The sequence below is a fragment of the Echinops telfairi genome, unplaced genomic scaffold, assembly GCF_000313985.2.
Source record: "Echinops telfairi isolate 266 unplaced genomic scaffold, ASM31398v2 ScPeMD7_5868;HRSCAF=6743_1, whole genome shotgun sequence".
NCBI lineage: Eukaryota > Metazoa > Chordata > Mammalia > Afrosoricida > Tenrecidae > Echinops > Echinops telfairi.
In genome coordinates this window covers 2071049-2088589 of record NW_022109768.1, presented here as the reverse complement: position 1 = coordinate 2088589, position 17541 = coordinate 2071049, and the positions used below count along the sequence as shown (strand labels likewise).

The window sequence follows — 17541 nt, the reverse complement described above, 5'->3', positions numbered from 1 at the left end:
AAAAAGTATTAAAATCATATTTCCAAACGAGTAATGTTAGACTCAAAGCCTATGAGGCAACAGCAATGTTAACAACAAGAACAATGCACTCTTGTCTGGTCTCTGTAACACTTTTGTGCGGTCTCTTCTGAACCTTACAGCCTTGTGGTCTAAGAAGAGCATATTGTGAAGGAGAGCATCCCCGATTCAAGGTCTCTTAAGTGCTCAGAGTTATAGATATGCCACATGTTAACTATTCCCTCCTGAGTACTTGAAAGAGGCCAGTTTATATCAGCATGGAATCTGTCTCCTGTTTACTTAGGGAGAGCCAGCTTGTAGGGTTATTTGGGGAGGCTTCCACCCAACATCCTGCTCCTGCAGTTCCCAGGAGAAGAAAATCTGGGTGATGGCCTGGGAAATGGAAGTGAGGATCTAGAACACTGGAATTTAGTTTTAGGAAACAGACGTCGATCCAGTTGCAAACCTGACAAATTGTCACGATCCCAAAGTTATCTGAGGTCATGCCTTCAAATATTTCCCGATGAAACTGAAGTGAACAAGGACTCGAAACGCTGCCAGCCAGCCTTCCCAGAAGGCTTTCAGAACTGATTCATTGCGGAGTTCCACAAACCAATGGTGTAACCTGGGCTATCAAACTCAAAATGAACCAATGGCTACTTGAGCCATTTTGGCCAAAGTTCGTGTTTACAAGGCCAAGAACTATTTGTGTACTTTGAGTTTATTTTCTTTCTTAAAGAGGAAAAATTGAGTTTTCCCACACGTGGGTCATTTTTGGAAAGTTTTTACAATGAGATCAATTCTGAAATAATTCCTTTGTCCCAACATAATTTGGGAAGTCACCTCTTCCCCAGAATCAATACCATCAAGGTTAAATTCTCTGACATAATGCAATAAGCTTAAAAATCAATTTTAAAAGGACAGGGTTTAAAATCACATGCATTGGAACCACACAAGTTTCACTTCATAAACTTTAGGTTCAAAAGATAATCAGGAGGAAATACAAAATACTCAGATGATAGATAAAGCATAAACCATACTGTTGAGTGATAAAAACAACATACAAACAATATAGCCCTTAGCACTGACACTCAAATTATTGATGATTAACTACCAGATTTAGTAATTTCTAATGTGGCACAGATCTATTTTTATAAATTATAATAAAATAATTAGAAAAATAAATTTGAAAAAGCAATAACATACACCAGTCCCAATTTAACCTCTTATTAAAATTAAAAATATAGGATTGTATCTAGTAAATATAACCGTAAAAATATAACTAAAAAAATTCTAAATGGGAATTCTCTCAACTTTTTACTTAGCACAGGCTGGTAATAAAGAGTTTGAGAATCAGATTCCAAATAACACAGGTTTATTTATAGTATATTGTGATTATAAATATATCATATACACACAAACAGCAAGCGGTGAATAATAAAGCCTACAAAGGAGCATAGGAAACCTATTAGAATGGTTCCCTACTGAAGGAAGGAAGTAGAGATTGTGTCATTTGAATAAGAGAATCAATCAAGCAACTCACCAAAGAGTCAAAAGAGTAACCCAACATGGATAAAAAATAATCAATAAAAACTAAAAATAAGATGAAATTCATCTTGATTCCCTGAGAGACACACACAGAACAAAGAGGGAGAGGAAGCAAAATCATTCGCCTTCACCCCAAAGCCCAGTTTCTTCACTAATCTATTTTCCATCTACTTTCAACTCATCTAACAATCTTTAACATTTTTCTCAATCCACATCAAACAGATAGTCATCAGATAGACATAGTTTTCCCTCAGTTAAATACATTCTTCATTTTTCACCCTATCTCAGCAAACCAACATATATATTATGCTACTAACAAATACTGGTTAGAGTCAGAACCCCAACATTCTAGTTGTTCTTGGACATCTTGTCTATAGGTACTGTTCCTCATTGCCCACTCACTCTCAATCCACACACAATCTAAAACAGACGCCTTTAAAGAATAATCACTAAATGTTAAGACGTAAAATCTTTAATACTTCAGAGGCATAGCTAAAAATCTTGAAATTTGTCTAATAAGCAAAAACTCCATCTACTGATTGAAGGACTTTGGATTGTAAGGAGTTAAAGTAGGCTTATGACCTGAAATCATGGTGTTACTTCATCTGGGATCCTGCTTAGTTTATAATGAACAGTTACTCTCTGTGGGTTTTAGGAAGTGTATGAATTTACACACTTCATACTTACTGGGCATTGTCAAGTCCAACTCCGAGAGGCCCCGGGTGAGTCAGAGGTGGACAGACAGTGTCTGTGTTTTCAGAAGTATGTCAACAGGCTTTTCTTCAGAGGTGCCTGGTGTGTTTAAACTGTCAACCTGGTGAGCAGCCCAGTGCTTACCTGCTTGTGCCATCCAGAGACTCTTCCCTTTGTACTTCATTCTCCCACCTCTATTTCTTGAATGCTCTAGAAAACAAAGGAAAGTTTTGAGCAATTCTTATCTGTGGTTTGAGTGGTAAAGAAAAACAACCTGTTTATATGGGACCACCGACCTTCTTTTCACCTAATAGCAGAGGTTTCAGTTGATTTTTTTAATCGTTTTATTAGGGGCTCATACAACTCTTATCACAATCCATACACACCTCAATTGTGTAAAGCGCATTTGTACATTCATTGCCCTCATCATTCTCAAAACACTTCCTCTCCACTTAAACCCCCGGCATTAGGTCCTCATTTCCCCCCTCCCTCACTGCTCCCCTCTCCCTCATGAGCCCTTGATAGTTTATAAATTATTTTGTCATATCTTACACTGTCTGACATCTCCCTTCACCCACCTTTCTCTTGTCCGTCCCCCAGGGAGGAGGTCACATATAGTTCCTTGTAGTCGGTTCCCTCTTTCCAACCCACTCTCCCTCTATCCCCCACCTCACACCACTGGTCCTGAAGGGATCGTCCACTCTGGATTCCCTGTGTTTCCAGTTCCTATCTGTACCAGTGTACATCCTCTGATCTAGTCAGTCTTGCAAGGTAGAATTCGGATCATGATAGTGGGGGCGGGGAGGAAGCATTTAGGAACTAGGGGAAAGTTGTATTTTTCATTGTTGCTACATCACACCCTGACTGGCTCGTCTCCTCCCCGAGACCCCACTGCAAGGGGATCTCCAGTGGCCTACAAATGGGCTTTGGGTCTCCACTTCTTTAAAGATTAACCATCTTGGGAACTCATGAGGCAGGTCTACTCTGTCCTGTGAGGTAACTGGACCCGATGATAGTGAGTTAGGTTATTTATTTATTCATTCCTTTTTTTTCAGCAGTTTTATTCACTGGTAATTTGCATATCATCTAATTCAATAGTTGAATCATTAAATCATATAACAGAGAATGGTACAATCACCCCCACATCAATTTTAGAGCATTCCCCTCATGGTTAAAAAACCTTTAAGATGATTCAGGCAACCACAATCCATTCTAGCACTGCCCGCCCCCCCTGTCTTCCTTAGTTACTCCTGAAATCCCCTTTCCCTACCCCATGCATATATCCCTTATGTCCCCTCGTAACCCCTTCTTATTTTTATGCATCCACTTCTCCTGTGCTTCACAACTGGGAGACCCAACAGAAAACCAAGTCGCGCTAAGATGATAAAGGTAAAAACACAATAGTATACAGACAAAAATACTGTTAATGCATAAGAACGAAAAAAAACCCAACAACAATAAAAAGTATACTCCACAACAACACAAGGGCTCTTCAGGGAGCACATAGTATAATGAATATTTAGAAGGTAGATTTTCCTTGTTTGACAAGGAGTTGGATACAGGGAGGAAGAAATAGAAAAGAATCAAAGATGAGTCACCGATTTTGGGGAACTTTAGGGCTGAATGGAAGAGAATAGTTTGGGGAAAGGGGATGAAACCCAGCCACTGTCTTCAAATGTATTCCGACTCATGGCAACTTATAGGACGGAGTACAGCTGCCTTCCAGGGTTTGCAAGACTATTAAGCTTTAAGAAAGAAGACTGCCTCATCTTTCTCCCTCAAAGTGACTGGTGGGTTTGAACTGGCAATCTTTTGGTTAGCAGTTGGGCACTATAACTATTGTACTATGAAGGCTCCTGAAAGAATGATACTATATCCCCATCATCCCAGCCAATAGGTAGTAGAATGAAGGTTTTCAATAAATATTGGTTGAAGGATTGCCTCAGGCATCCATGAATAAAGGAAAGCCACCAACAATGAATCATTTTTCTCCAAGTCTTTCAAATATTGGCGTTTATATGTAGGAATTGGTTTATTTTCTCAGTAGGATATTTTTAAATCAAGAATCATGAAACCGAGGAATTGAGAAATTTAAGAAAGAGTTGTAGAAAGGGCAGGAATCCAAAGTTCCAGATTTCAGAATAACCGCATCCTCCCCACATAAAATTTGTCAGACTTTACAGTCACCTTATGCCAATTAATATGGACTTCGCTAATCCTCACAGCAACAGTGGGCTCAAACATAAGGACAGTTGTGAGCATGGTGCACGACTTGGCAGTGTTGTATTATGTTGTACAGACTCAGTGGCATCTAACAACAACAAATTCCTCACCGAAAATTGGTGATGCCTGAATCCAGACTACTGAAAATGTGTGGGAGGCAGAAGGATTTCTCCCCAGTTGTCTCCCCCAGATGTATGCCAAGCTTGGCTGCTTACAAATGACTATACACTTGGAGGTCATCAGAAGTAGATCAGGGGTTATTCTCCCTAAGAGCTATCAGCCTTCTAGACCAAGCAGACACCACTGTTTATCCCACTATAAGTAGGGCTCACTCCCTTCTGATAAGAATAGTAGTTGACTGTTTCCTTGTAGGAGACACCAGAGAGGTCAAACCCACCCAAGGATGCCCAAGGTTAGGCTGCCATCATGAATCTGGGTTCCGCCCATCTTGTCACATGTATACCCCTAGACCTTCCCATTCCTATGGGCACACCCTAGCTCATCCCCTTCCTGTTATGCTTATGCCTGTCATACATCCCCTTCCTACGATGGGCATGCGTATTGTACTGCCCCTTCCTGTGACGTGTGGTTACCTGTAATCATGTCCCCCTAATGACAGATAACTTTTGGTTAGCAATAAAGTGGGGACTCTCCTGCTCTCTCTCCCGAGGCTCTCTCCTGCTTTCGTGGCTGGGCTCCCCCCACGAGGACCACCAAGCGGGGCTGAGGTGAGCATGCTACCATGAATTGTGCCTGACTCCATCATTCCAATCTCTCCTCTACCTCTCATGCTTTCTCTGACTTTACTATAATCTTTACTTATTATCGCTGTACTATTGCGCCTACCGGACCTGTGATGATTTGTGGGGGACTCTCCTCGCCCCACAAAAATGCACTCACTACCTTCAGAATCAGAATGCAAAGAAGAAGATATCTTCTTTTGCTCATCTCACAGTTCACCAGGCAGAGATTGAGGTAGCTGTCCCCCAAAGCGCTCTGCTCTGAGTTTTTGTCCTTTTGCTACCAGCTAGCTGCAGGTATGGGACACCAGAAAAGTACTGCTGGGAGAATCCCTTTATAGCTTCCTGTTCGCATTCACACTTGGAGACCGTGCATTTTAATGACATGACTGCACTAGTGCTTATTTACATTATTATATCATATTTGATGACTGCCTATTGTTAATTCATCTTCATTTGTCATATCATCTCTGGAAGGCAAAAGTCCTGTTCCCTATTTTCTTTCCAACTTCCCAAGCGTCTGGTGTAAAGTTTAGGATAAAGCGAGGGCTCAGGAAATCCTGGTGGTTGTGCAATGGTAATTACTAAAATGAAAGAAAGTGACTTTTTAATGGTCAATAAAAGGCACACTGTGTCTAGTCTTAGGAAATAAAATCTTTATTCAAATGTCATGTAGAAAATGATTCTCTGCATAAAACTGTGAGTGGAGTTTTCAATATGGGTTCTTTTTACTTTTAAAATGAAGTGAGGTTTTTCAAGTCCACTGTCCCATGGGGGGGGGGGGAAATCTATGTCTCTGTTCAGATAAAGTCCTCTAAAAAAGTACATCATGCTCGAAATGGTCTCTTAAACGTCTCCAGCCTACGACCAAAAGAGAAAAATATAAAAAATAACCTTTCCATTCAACAAGAATAATCAGATAGGGCCAATAAATATAGAAGGACTACTTAGGATTTGAACATTTTTAATTTACTTCTATTTTATTAGCAAATACCAAATTATTTAAGAACTAATAAAACTTACCAATCTGAAATAAAATGCAATAATTGAATTTCAAAACATGACCATGCGCTTTTTATTACTATATGTTTGGGAAACTAACCAAGGTATTCCTTCCTCAAAGAATTTAAAAAGAAATCTTATTATAGTGATTGGGTAATATGTACAGTCCAAAGTGGGTTCTAATTTCCACTTCAGCTAAATACACTTAATGGAAGGCTTAAAATGATAAATGTCATAAGAAAAATGGGGATGGGGAGTCAGGAAATCTTCCAAAACTTTGTGAGTCAATAGAAACAAGCTGGTTGTTCTGTGCAAACAGTTAGCAGTGTGGAGTGACTCAGCTATATTCTATTTCAGCATGGTGCTCAACCTGTTTGGCTCCTCCCAGGTGATGCTGCTGTCCTTCTCCAATGGAGAGTCTGTTCAGTGGGATTATCTTCATGGTGGTTTTCTTCAAGGAATACCACCGGGATTTCCAGGTGGCCCAAATGATACCATTATCATAACCATTCGGAGTAGATGCTTTGGAGTAAACGCCACCTAAAACAAGCAGGACATTGTACACATCATTGCTCTTGAACGTCCTTCACCTCAACAACTTTGTTAACCATTGTCTATGATGAAATCCACTGCCACTGAAATCCAATTTAAATTGCTTATCTACCAACTGAAACTATTCCTAAAGAGTCCTACAATCTCAATTCATAGTTGAAATAAATCCACTATTAAACAGTGCTTTATGTGTTGTCTTTCTTGATCACTTCCATATTCTAATTTTATTCACTAGCAAGGGCTGGAATGCCAAAGGTCCATCACTGACCTCCTTCTTTAAATGTAACCATACTGGGCTTAATGATTATGAACCACCTTTCCTAGGCAGGCCAGAATGAGCTGCAAAATTCCCACTCAGATGGTCTCATTTTATTTTTATTTATATAAATCATTTTATTGGGGGCTGTTACAGCTCTTATAACAATGTATACATCAATTGTACCAAGCACATTTGTATATATGTGGCCATCATCATTCAAAATATTTTTTCTACTTGAGCCATTGGTATCAGCTCCTTTCCCCCCCCTCCTTCTTCTATCGCCTTCCACCTTCATGAACCCTTTATAATTTATAAATTATTATTATTTTCATATTTTATACCATCCTTTGTCTCCCTTCACCTATGTTTCTGTTGTTCGTCCCCCTGGGGTGGGGGCATACTGTAGGTCAATCACTGCAATCGGTCCCTCTTTTCTCCCCCTTTTCTCCCCACCTTCCCCCTACCCTAATGGTATCACCACTCTCATTATTGGTCCTGAGGTGTTATCTTTCCTGGATTCTGTGTGTCGAGAGCTCTTATCTGTACCAGTGTACATGCTCTGGTCTAGCCAGATTTGTAAGATAGAACTGAGGTCAAGATAGTGAGGGGGAGAAAGCATTGAAGAACTAGGGGAATGTGGTGTGTTTCATCAGTGATATATTGCACCCTCCTGACTTGTCCTCTCCTTGTGACCCTTCAGTGAGGGGATGTCCTATTGTCTATACATGGGCTTTGGGTCTCCATTCCAACACATCTCTTCACATCAAAGTGGTTGTTTGTTTGGGGGTCTTCTGATACCTGATCCTGTCAACACCTCATAATCAAAAGAGTTGATGTGCTTCTTCCATGTGGGCTTTGTTGCTTCCCTGGTAGATGGCCCCTTGTTTAACTTCAAACCTTCAAGACCCCAAACGCTATATCTTGTAATAGCCAGGCACCATCAGCTTTCCTCACATTAACTTACGCACCCATTTTGTCTTCAGCAATCGTGTTAGAAAGGTGAGCACCACAGAATTCCAGGTTATTAGAACAAAGTGTTCTTGCATTGAGGGAGCATTGAGGGAGTGCATAGAGGCACAATGTCCATATGCTATCTTAATACTTAACCTATAAATATATGAATATAGGCCTATATCTCTATCATTATATATTTATATATTTACATATGTACATGCCTATTTTCATACCACTATTAATGTCTTTTGTCTCCTAGTTCTTTCCTCTATTTTCTTTTACTTTCCTCCTATCCCACTATCATGTTCAATCTTCATTCAGCTCTCAGTCCTTCCTCTCAGCTGAATTGCACTTGATTGAATCCCCCCAGGCGTTCTGTGCGACTCCTGGCCATTGATTTTAGATCTCTTGTTGTTCCCTTGTCCATGGGTTTCTTGGCTCCCCCCTCTTTATCCCCCATCTTCTCTTCTCCAATGTCCCCTTGGAACCATTGTTCCCATTGTTTTCTCCTTGGGATTGTTTATCCTGCCTATCTTATATAGATAAACAAGAAAAAAAAAATAGCCTATGAATAGTTCCAGATCTGCTGACCCTTATGAATGTGGATTTGTAGATGGAAAGGGAAGTTGGCATTTAAAAAAAATAATGAAAACTCAAAAGAATTTCATCTTTGACAGGATTGTCAAGGAGACAACTATCTAGAACATTTCCCTAGGAAGAAAAGGTTGCTCATTAAAATATGTGTTACCATACTTTATGATTATCCCTGAGCACCAGTACAGCCTCCCACACATAATTGTTTGATGGTAAGTAAAATCAGTCTTCATAACCATGTCTGCTTTATGTAAAACTTTAAACTGACCACTCCTATTTTATAATAAGTGTCTATGATCCCCTGGCTGGGTTCTTCTCTCAAGCTGTGATAGACCCTTACCTGCTCACTGATTGGGTCTGGTGCATAACGCATGGGAAGCTGAACCAGGCTAACCAGGTAGTGTTAGTCCACTCAGTTACTTTATATGCTATGTCTAAAGGTATTATTACCGAAGCCCAATGTGCCATTTTTTTTCAGTTGTAGTTTCTAGCACAATGACAAAGCACAGGTAGGTTATTTTCCAGCAGGTAGGTTTCTTGTAGGGACTTATTTTGGGGTAGCCCAAATGACTCATAAAGACCCTACTATAAGTGTGTATGGTAGCAGACAGTCTCGTGTTTCTCCCACGGAATGGCTCCTGTTTTGAATTTGTGTTCAGAAGCCAAACACTTCTCCAACAGCATCACTCAAAACTCACAGTGACACGATAGGACAGGATAGAACTGACCTCGTGGCTTTCCGGGAACATCAATCTTCATGGGAGTAGAAAGCCTCATCTTTCTCCCACAGCACCACGGGGGCCTCTTCATTTTAGATATAAGCTTTATATGCCCATGGCTGGTTTCAAATAAAGACCAGTAGGGTAAAACTCTAGTATCTTAACTAATTATTTCTTTTTATCTACTTACTGTCTTTTTTGCAAAAGCATACATTGTTACAGAAATCCAAGAAAAGACAGTCCTACCTTGGTAATAAATCCCATTGAGGTGGCCAGCATGGCACTTGTTCATCCACCAACCAGATCCATCCTGTTCAGCACAGTTGCCCTCAAATTTATCGTTGTCGTTGTCCCAGGTACTGAACTGCATGCCATTGTGGGATGTGAAGAACTTGTCGCTAGGATCATCACCAAAATCATAGCCATCAAAGGCATCTCCAGCATCTCCACTAATGAAGTATGCATAAGTCAGGCGATACTTGTCCGCTTCTGGTCCCACCTTGAACATGGCATAATCTGCAGTACTGAGAAGAAGGGAACAGTGATGTCAATATCCTGGGTCTCTCAAGGGCCTGAGGGATATAGTCTACAGGACAGCTTCTTGGAATTTCTAACTTGGCTCATTTTTCACGGCAGAAATGTAGAAATGAACTCGATGAGTGTAGTTTTCTGCAAATCTAGGAAGGGGCAAAGGTTGGATGAACCAATTCACTGTATATCAACATTTAGGACAGTGGTTCTCAACCTTTATAATACTGTGACCCTTTAATACAGCGCCTCATGTTGTGGTGACCCCAACCATAAAATTTTTTTCATTGCTACTGCATGACTGTAATATTGCTACTGTTAGGAATCGTTATGTAAATATCTGATATGTAGGAGGCATTTTCATTGTTACAAATGGAACATAATTAAAGCATAGTGCTTAATCACAAAAGCAATATGTAATTATATATTGTGAGATGTTTATTTCTAATGACAAATAAATGAAATTTATCTTGAAGCATGATATAGCATGGGTAACAGTCTTTATCCGGGTATTCGTATGTGGGTGGACCCGCCTGGAGACGGATAGAGCAGTGGTGTCTCAGTTCCTAAGACCATCAGAAATATGTGTTTTCCGATGGTTTTAGGTGACCCCTGTGAAAGGGTCGCTTGACCCCCAAAGGGGTCGCGGCCCACAGGTTGAGAACCGCTGACTTAGGCTGGTCTAGAGTTCAGAGCATATCCCTTGAAACCTGAGAACTTGACCTGTTTATTTATCTTTGGCCTAAAAACCTCCAAACTCCCTGTAATTAAGTCGATTCTGACTCATAGGGACTCAAAAGACCTCAATATTAAATCAAAGTGCTTGGAATCTGATAAGTTCTACTGGTTCTAGATGTTATTTAAATATCTGGCATTATACTCACAGTTTTGAAAGACCAGGACAGGGAGTGACCATTAACAAATGTGCCCGACTAGAAGTACTATAGAAGCACACTACTGCACTAATGCTATAGCACCATTTCACAGTCAACCCTCCTGAACCATCCGAAGGGTGTAGTCCTAAAGGGATTCTTCTTTTTCACGCCCGTGTGCAGGGGCATCAGAAAAGGACCTCAGGGAGCATAACAGAAAAAGAGGAGGTCCCTGCCAAGAGGCAAACCATGAGCTGTGAGAATTCAAGTGAAATTTCCCCCAAGAAAACGTTGCTAAAGGAGGGACAGAATTCTCTAAAAGTGAGAACAATATGGGTCTTGGCACTTGTGCAGAGATTTCCAGAAACACTTTAGCTTCTTTTGTAATCTCCAACATTTGAGACATGATAGACATTATCACAAAAAAAGTCTGATGCCTATGGTAGTTTCTGATCTTACAAAACAAGATATCCTGTTGTAGAAAGAATTATTTTATTAGACTGTCGACAGGACAAGAGGACTGGATAGTTTTCTTCTTTGTAATTAAGCGTGCAATGCACAAAATTCCCAGAGATCTCTGTCCCATCAAAGGAGCTACTTACCTTAATTTTAAGATTCCCCTTAGATTTGACTGCATGATTTGACATTAAGATAGGGCAATATGAAAAGTCGGGGTGAGTTTTTTAGTCTGAATAGGGTTGAGAAGTGTATCTCTGGAGTCAGACTCCCTTGGTTCAAATCCTACACCTATCATTTATCAGCAATGCGACATTGGGCAAATAAATCTGTAAAATGCGGTTATTAATAAGACCTAACTCATAAAATAGGTATTTGGTATCGATTAAATTAAAATCTGTTTAATTTCTTGTACATACCAAAAACTCAGTAAATAATAGCTAGTATTCTAAATGAGTGAACTCTGAATTAATAGATGATATCAAATACTCAGATCCATGCTGGATAGACCCTGCCTCTTTGGGACTTCCCAAGAACCAACTGACTCCTTGGGAAAGATAGCTGGACATGCTCTTCATATTTCCCAGGCTGTCTTTACTATTGGGCTCTGCGTGGCCAGGGAATGCACACTGCAGGCGGAATGGAAAATGAACATCCCATTATACAATGAAAAGTTGCAAGCCATTTCTAAACCCTACCTGGTTCTGCCACTCCAGTCTTCTAATTCCACTCTCAATGCATATGGGATTGCAGACTGTGTGCTTATCAGATGAATCTTCTCATTTCCCAGCCAAAACTCCGTGGTGCCAGTGGGAGACAGATGTCCAAAGCCTTCTTTATACTGAGTCCATCTTTTCTTGAAATCCTCACTGCCGTCAAGTCTCTAGTTACACAAATGCACGGAGGCAAAAGGGGGGTAAAAAGAACTATCAGTGCATGTAAAGAAAACAGAATAGCTATTTTGTCAAAAAAAGGGCAGGAAGTAGGATACTATCATCTACTAAGTGACCCTGGGCAAGCTGCCTCAGTTTCTTCCTCTTCCATTTGTGATGTGTGTGTCTCAAGGTGGCGGCAAGTATTAGATAAGAGAATGTAAGAGAAACACTTCAAAGAGCCCATGGTAGTTTTAAAGACACCTGGGGGACTTGAGACTCAAGCCTGGTATTTCTGACTCGTGCACTCATGGTCAATTGGGCAGGCTTTAGCTCAGTCTGTGTTCACCAGCCAGTTCTTTCACCGTTTATTTAATCCTGGAGAACTCCCTGCAGGAAGATTTATAATAGTGGAAGAAGGTAAACAGAGGGAGCCAGGATCCACAGTGGGTACCATGGCCAGCAGAGGCAGCAGAGCACCTTTCTCTCAAAGCAGCACAAATGTACCCTTTAGGGGACCTTCCCCTTTTGTGCTGGGAAACCTCAGATCTTGACTCTTCTGATGAAAGAGACCCTTTCTCATTCTGTGTCACACGATGCTCTGCTGATGGGCTCCTGTGAAATCACAAACCCAGTGCCCAAATGGTAGTCATAGCACAGACTTGGATCAGACTGCCTGCATTCAAATCCTGTTTTCCTTATTAGTCACATGACCTGGGCCAACTTACTTAACCTCTCTCACTTCAGCTTTAAAAAAAATCATTTTATTAGGGGCTCTTGCAGCTCTTATAACATTCAATACATCAGTTGTATCAAGCATATTTGTACATGTGTTGCCACCATCCTTTCTAAAACATTTTCTGCTTGAGCCCTTGGTATAAGCTCCTCTTTTTGCCCTCCCTCTCCCACCCTCCCACCTTCATGAATCCTTGATCAATTATATATTGTTATTGTTATTGCGTATCTTATACTGTCCATTGTCTCCCTTCACCCACATTTCTGCAATTCGTCCCTGCTCGCTTTCTTACCTGTAAATATGGGTGGTAATAGTTCCTACATCAAAGGGATGCTGTGAAATGTTAACGAATTGGTGATCACAAGCACTTAGGAAAGTGCCTTGTATGTGGCAGAAACAGGTGGGTGTTTACAAATACAAGTGCTGAGAAAAAGCATACCTTCTGAAGTACAGTCCACCCGTTTCCGGATGCATCAATTTCACAGTAGACTAAGAACTGCTGCTTAGCTTTCAGAGGCTTTATAAAATAAAGTCCACTTTCTTTGGCTCCTTTGTTTGCAATATCTTGACAATCTGAAGGAGGGGGAGAAACTGTCACTGTGCCTTGATTCAAAGTAAGATTGCACTGGCTTTGGAAATGAGTTTCTAATTTCTGACAAATGAGTCATTTCATTAGAAAACATTTTACTACTTCCCACATCACCATGGCAAACTATTAGTCACCCAACAAAAGCCTAAGAAATCAGGATCTTTCAATTTGATATCTAGCCACCTTCCAAAGTATTCTTATATCTTTCAATACATGCAATCCTCTTTGCTTACTCTATCTGCTTTAATGAACATGGTCCCAAAGTTACCTCTCACTTACCTTTCCCTGTCGTATCGTATATTTTCACTGTATCTTTGCAAGGTTCCTGACACTTTGTTTCAAGCTGGGCTACCTTCTGTTTCAGGTTACTAATCTTTTGGCTATTTGAAGTATATATTTCCTGCAAAAATCTGTAAGCAGAAGAAAATGATAAAATGATAATTACCCTTTGCAAGGGTAATTTTATAAAATACTTTTTTCTTAATATTACTTTTTGATGATATCCTAATGGCTCCATCTTTTGGAAAATTATAAAAGTATGCAACTAGATTTAAGTAAATACAATTTCTAAGCATTTTAGAAAACAAGACCAAAATATTTTCATCAAGCCAGGAGGATAATTTTGACCTGCGTTGACCCAGAATGGGGGTATACAATCTCAACTCTGATATAAATATCAAGTTCTTATCCATAAACAAATGCCATTCAGAGTGATCATTCTGATTTTACTTTATGCAAGAGGGGTCTACACCAGTGATGAGCTTGGTCAATAGGTGCACTGCCTGAAGCAGAACAGGCTCTTCTGTAATTGTGAGTGTTCTAGAACATCATCCCATCTCACTCACGGATCTACTGAGACCCATGCATGACCTCCTGTGGTGCTCTGGGATAGGTATTTTGGCTATTAAGCCAAAAGTGACACGCACCAAACTTCTCCGTGGGAGAAAGATGAGGTGTCTGCTCCTGTAAAAATGCATCACCTTGGAAGCCTCACTATGAGTCCAAATCAGCTCGATGCTGGTGGACACGGTGACAGGGGTGGGGATGGGGTGGTTATCTAGTGCTAAAATGAGAAAAGAACCTGCGGGCATGATCGTACAAAAATAAAACACCAAAGACTTCCATTTCTTTTTCTGTTTCTATTTACATAGCCTCATAAAAGGCCCGGGAAAACAAACACCCTCTTTTCATAGTGTCTCCCAGGGTTGTTGTCTGTATACTCGGAAATGATAGGAAATTATCCACAAGGTGTGAGTGGCTGTACCTTTTTCAGAGACAAAGAAACACTACTTTATCATTCCCCCCCGTACTACGCCCTAGACAGATTCTGCACAATCGTCTCAGTCGACTTCCGTCGACACTGAGCAATGATCATGCTTAGGAATTCTAATAAGGATAACTATGTTGATGATAAGAAACCTTGCGGAACGAAAGAGAGGAGCAACTTTTGGAGCACTTCCACTACCCACTTCCCTCACAATTTATTTTTAAGTTCCCAGGTTCCTCTGAGAACACATTAGGATAAAAATCAAAATTATATATAAGACCTTATCTTCAGAGAATCTAGGAAGCTGTCAACAGACGTTTTACCTCTGAGGGAAGGTAGGACATTACACAATCGCAGGTTCATAATGTTATGGTCAACATTCGGTTTTACAATGTTTGCTTAACGATGTCATGCCTTTTTTTTTGCTCATCTTCAATGTCCTTTAATCTAGGAGCCAAGATCCTCCCCATGCCACTATTTGCTAATTCCTCACCATGGATTTGATAGCATTTTTATAGAGAATTTTATTTCAACAGCCAAATTCCCATTAAATTGAATGAACACTTCAAGACAAATGGAAAGAAAATAAACAGTAGGATAAATATGGTTGTTTGTGGCATTTTAAAGACATCCAGGACACGGTTTCCCATGATTTTTAAACTGCAGTACAATGCACTTGATACTAAACACTCCTGCTCCACTGTGTTAAGACACTCAGGCTAAATGCCGATTCCAAAACTCAAATTCACTGCCCTCTGGTCGATTTGGACTCACAGTGCCCTATAGGCCAGGGTAGAGTTTTCCCTGTGGGCTCCTGAGAGACTGTAACTCTTTATAGAAGTAGAAAGCTCAGTCCCTTCACCCTCGGAGTGGTGGGTGGTTTTGAACTTTAAACTTTTGGCTAGCAGCCCAACACATGACCACCACACTAAGAAAGCTCCAGGAAATGCCAGTTGGATATTATAATTGGGGATGGAAGTGAGGGCAGGTAGTTACTTGAGACTTGCTGTATTGAATAAAATCTAAATCAGTCTTGGAGAGCAAATGAATACACACTGCTTACCGAATACTTGACTCATGTGTTATGATCATTGACTCATATTTCATAATTTCTTCTAACATTTTCTTGGACTTCTTAGTAGCACCCTCTATTATATCTGTAATATGGGATCAAAGATATGAAAATACTTGAGTACACAGAACAACAAAAGCAACAGAACTTCACGATTTACACTCTCAGGGAAGTCTTTGGTCTCTCACTTGGTCTTGGTGGCTCATCGGGATTATAGTTGACTTGGATTGCTGTGATCAGTTCTGAGGCTTCTGCCGTTTTGTTTTCTACTTCGTTTAACATGTCTTCCAAAGAATGCAGATCCTTATCTATGCCTGCTTGGTAAGTAGACAGGAAATCTGCAATGCCACACGTCGTTGGGCAATAACTACCCTGAAAACGCAAGACAGAGATTTAAAAACCTTATCAAAGCCACACTTATTAATAAAGATAGGTAAAACCTAGACTATGTTTGTGTGTGTTTTCATCTTCAAAGTGTCCAGTGACACTAGTAAAAGAATGCCTTGCACTCATCTGCCCCCTCTCCAGCTTAAACACAAGAGAAACCGAAAAGCTACTTACGAATCTTTCATCTAAGATACAGCAGTTGTCTCGGGTAGCTGCAAACTAGAGGAGAAAAACAGAGAAGCGCCACTAGTTCATATACTTTCTTTTTGTCGGCTTTCCATGTAAGACACATATGTGATGTAAACTTACTGCCGGATACGTTGGAGAGGCCAGCAAAAGGCTGTAGAGGCAGATAATTAAACTCCAGGTTTGCACGGACAAACTCATGATGGCTGCGGGCCCGGTGCTCCGAACCTGTAGTGTCAGTTCTGTGGGCTCTCAGCACCCACGTCCATTTATGTAAGCTCTGAGGATGGACAGACGGCCAGTGGCTGGGGCTGATCACGGGGCCTTTTTACAAGAAGGGGAGGGAAGTCTTTCTCCTCTGTGCTTCCCCTTATGGCGGCCCCTCCCTTCTGCTCACCCAGATTCCCAGATCCCACATGCAGCTTGAAGCTCCTCCTTTGGGCCCAGTTCAACCTTTCTCCTCTGAAGCAAAATCATCTCCAAAGGCTAAGTAAGCATTAGCCATTGCTATGACAAGGGGGGTGGGGGTGGGGGGGACGGGGCCAGGGGGGAGGTTGCCTGTTGCAACCTCTCCCAGGACAGGACTGAGAGAACAAACACAGGGATCTGACCTCAGCAAGAACAAATGGCTCGACCTGAATTGGAGTCTGGTGCCAGGCCCCCACTCACTCACATTTCTCTCTCAGAGCAGATATGGGGTAGCATAGCTGGTGGTGAGGGGAGGAGGAATCTGTCTCCTCCCATGCCCCAATGTATCATTATTTCCAGGAAAGAATGAAGCACTTTCACAGGCTTTCTCCTGAGCTTTTCCATCCAGTCACTCCCTTTGTCCAAAGGCACCTGTTGGCATTGCCTCTTGTCTCCCACACAGGGAACAAGCGCGAGGAACCACCTGGTTCTCCTGATGTGCCATCTCGTCACTCACGGAAAAGTCTGGCAACAGGAAAGAAGGAGCTATTATTGATGAGAAGCATGTCTACAGTCTCACCCTATAATGCATAATACACTCACCATCATTTCCTATGGATAATTTTTGCTATAAATTGTGCATTCTTTTTTATTTTTGTCCTTAACTGTGGACACAGAGGCTGCAGCCATGGGCTCAAACGACAGCAATTGTGAGGGTGGTGTGAGACCAGGCAGCGTTTTGCTCTGTTGTGCATATGAATTGTGGATGAGTCGATGGTACCGAACACCCATGACAACATCCTGATCTTTAGTTTTCACTCTTTTTTTCGTCTGAAACAAAGATTGCTGCAAATGCTGAGGAAAAGACTTCTGAAAGGAACATATCT

The 17541-nt window shown here is 41.0% G+C and overlaps 1 protein-coding gene across 2 annotated transcripts; it reads right to left on the bottom strand.

Moving 5' to 3' along the window:
* Positions 1-5835: 5835 nt before the first annotated feature.
* Positions 5836-16520, bottom strand: FGG (fibrinogen gamma chain). 2 transcript variants are annotated; one of them, XM_004708721.4, is made up of 10 exons: positions 16370-16520; positions 16235-16279; positions 15862-16045; positions 15665-15758; positions 13614-13744; positions 13185-13318; positions 11836-12020; positions 9528-9805; positions 6574-6743; positions 5836-6062 (listed from the first exon to the last, which is right to left on the bottom strand). In XM_004708721.4, exons 1-10 carry the CDS (start codon positions 16445-16447, stop codon positions 6048-6050), a joined length of 1314 nt encoding a protein of 437 aa, XP_004708778.1. In that variant the 5' UTR covers positions 16448-16520; the 3' UTR covers positions 5836-6047. The 2 variants fall into 2 exon arrangements, with proteins under 2 accessions (XP_004708778.1, XP_045151774.1); XM_045295839.1 differs by lacking the exon at positions 5836-6062 and having other exon boundaries at positions 6248-6743.
* Positions 16521-17541: the final 1021 nt, after the last annotated feature.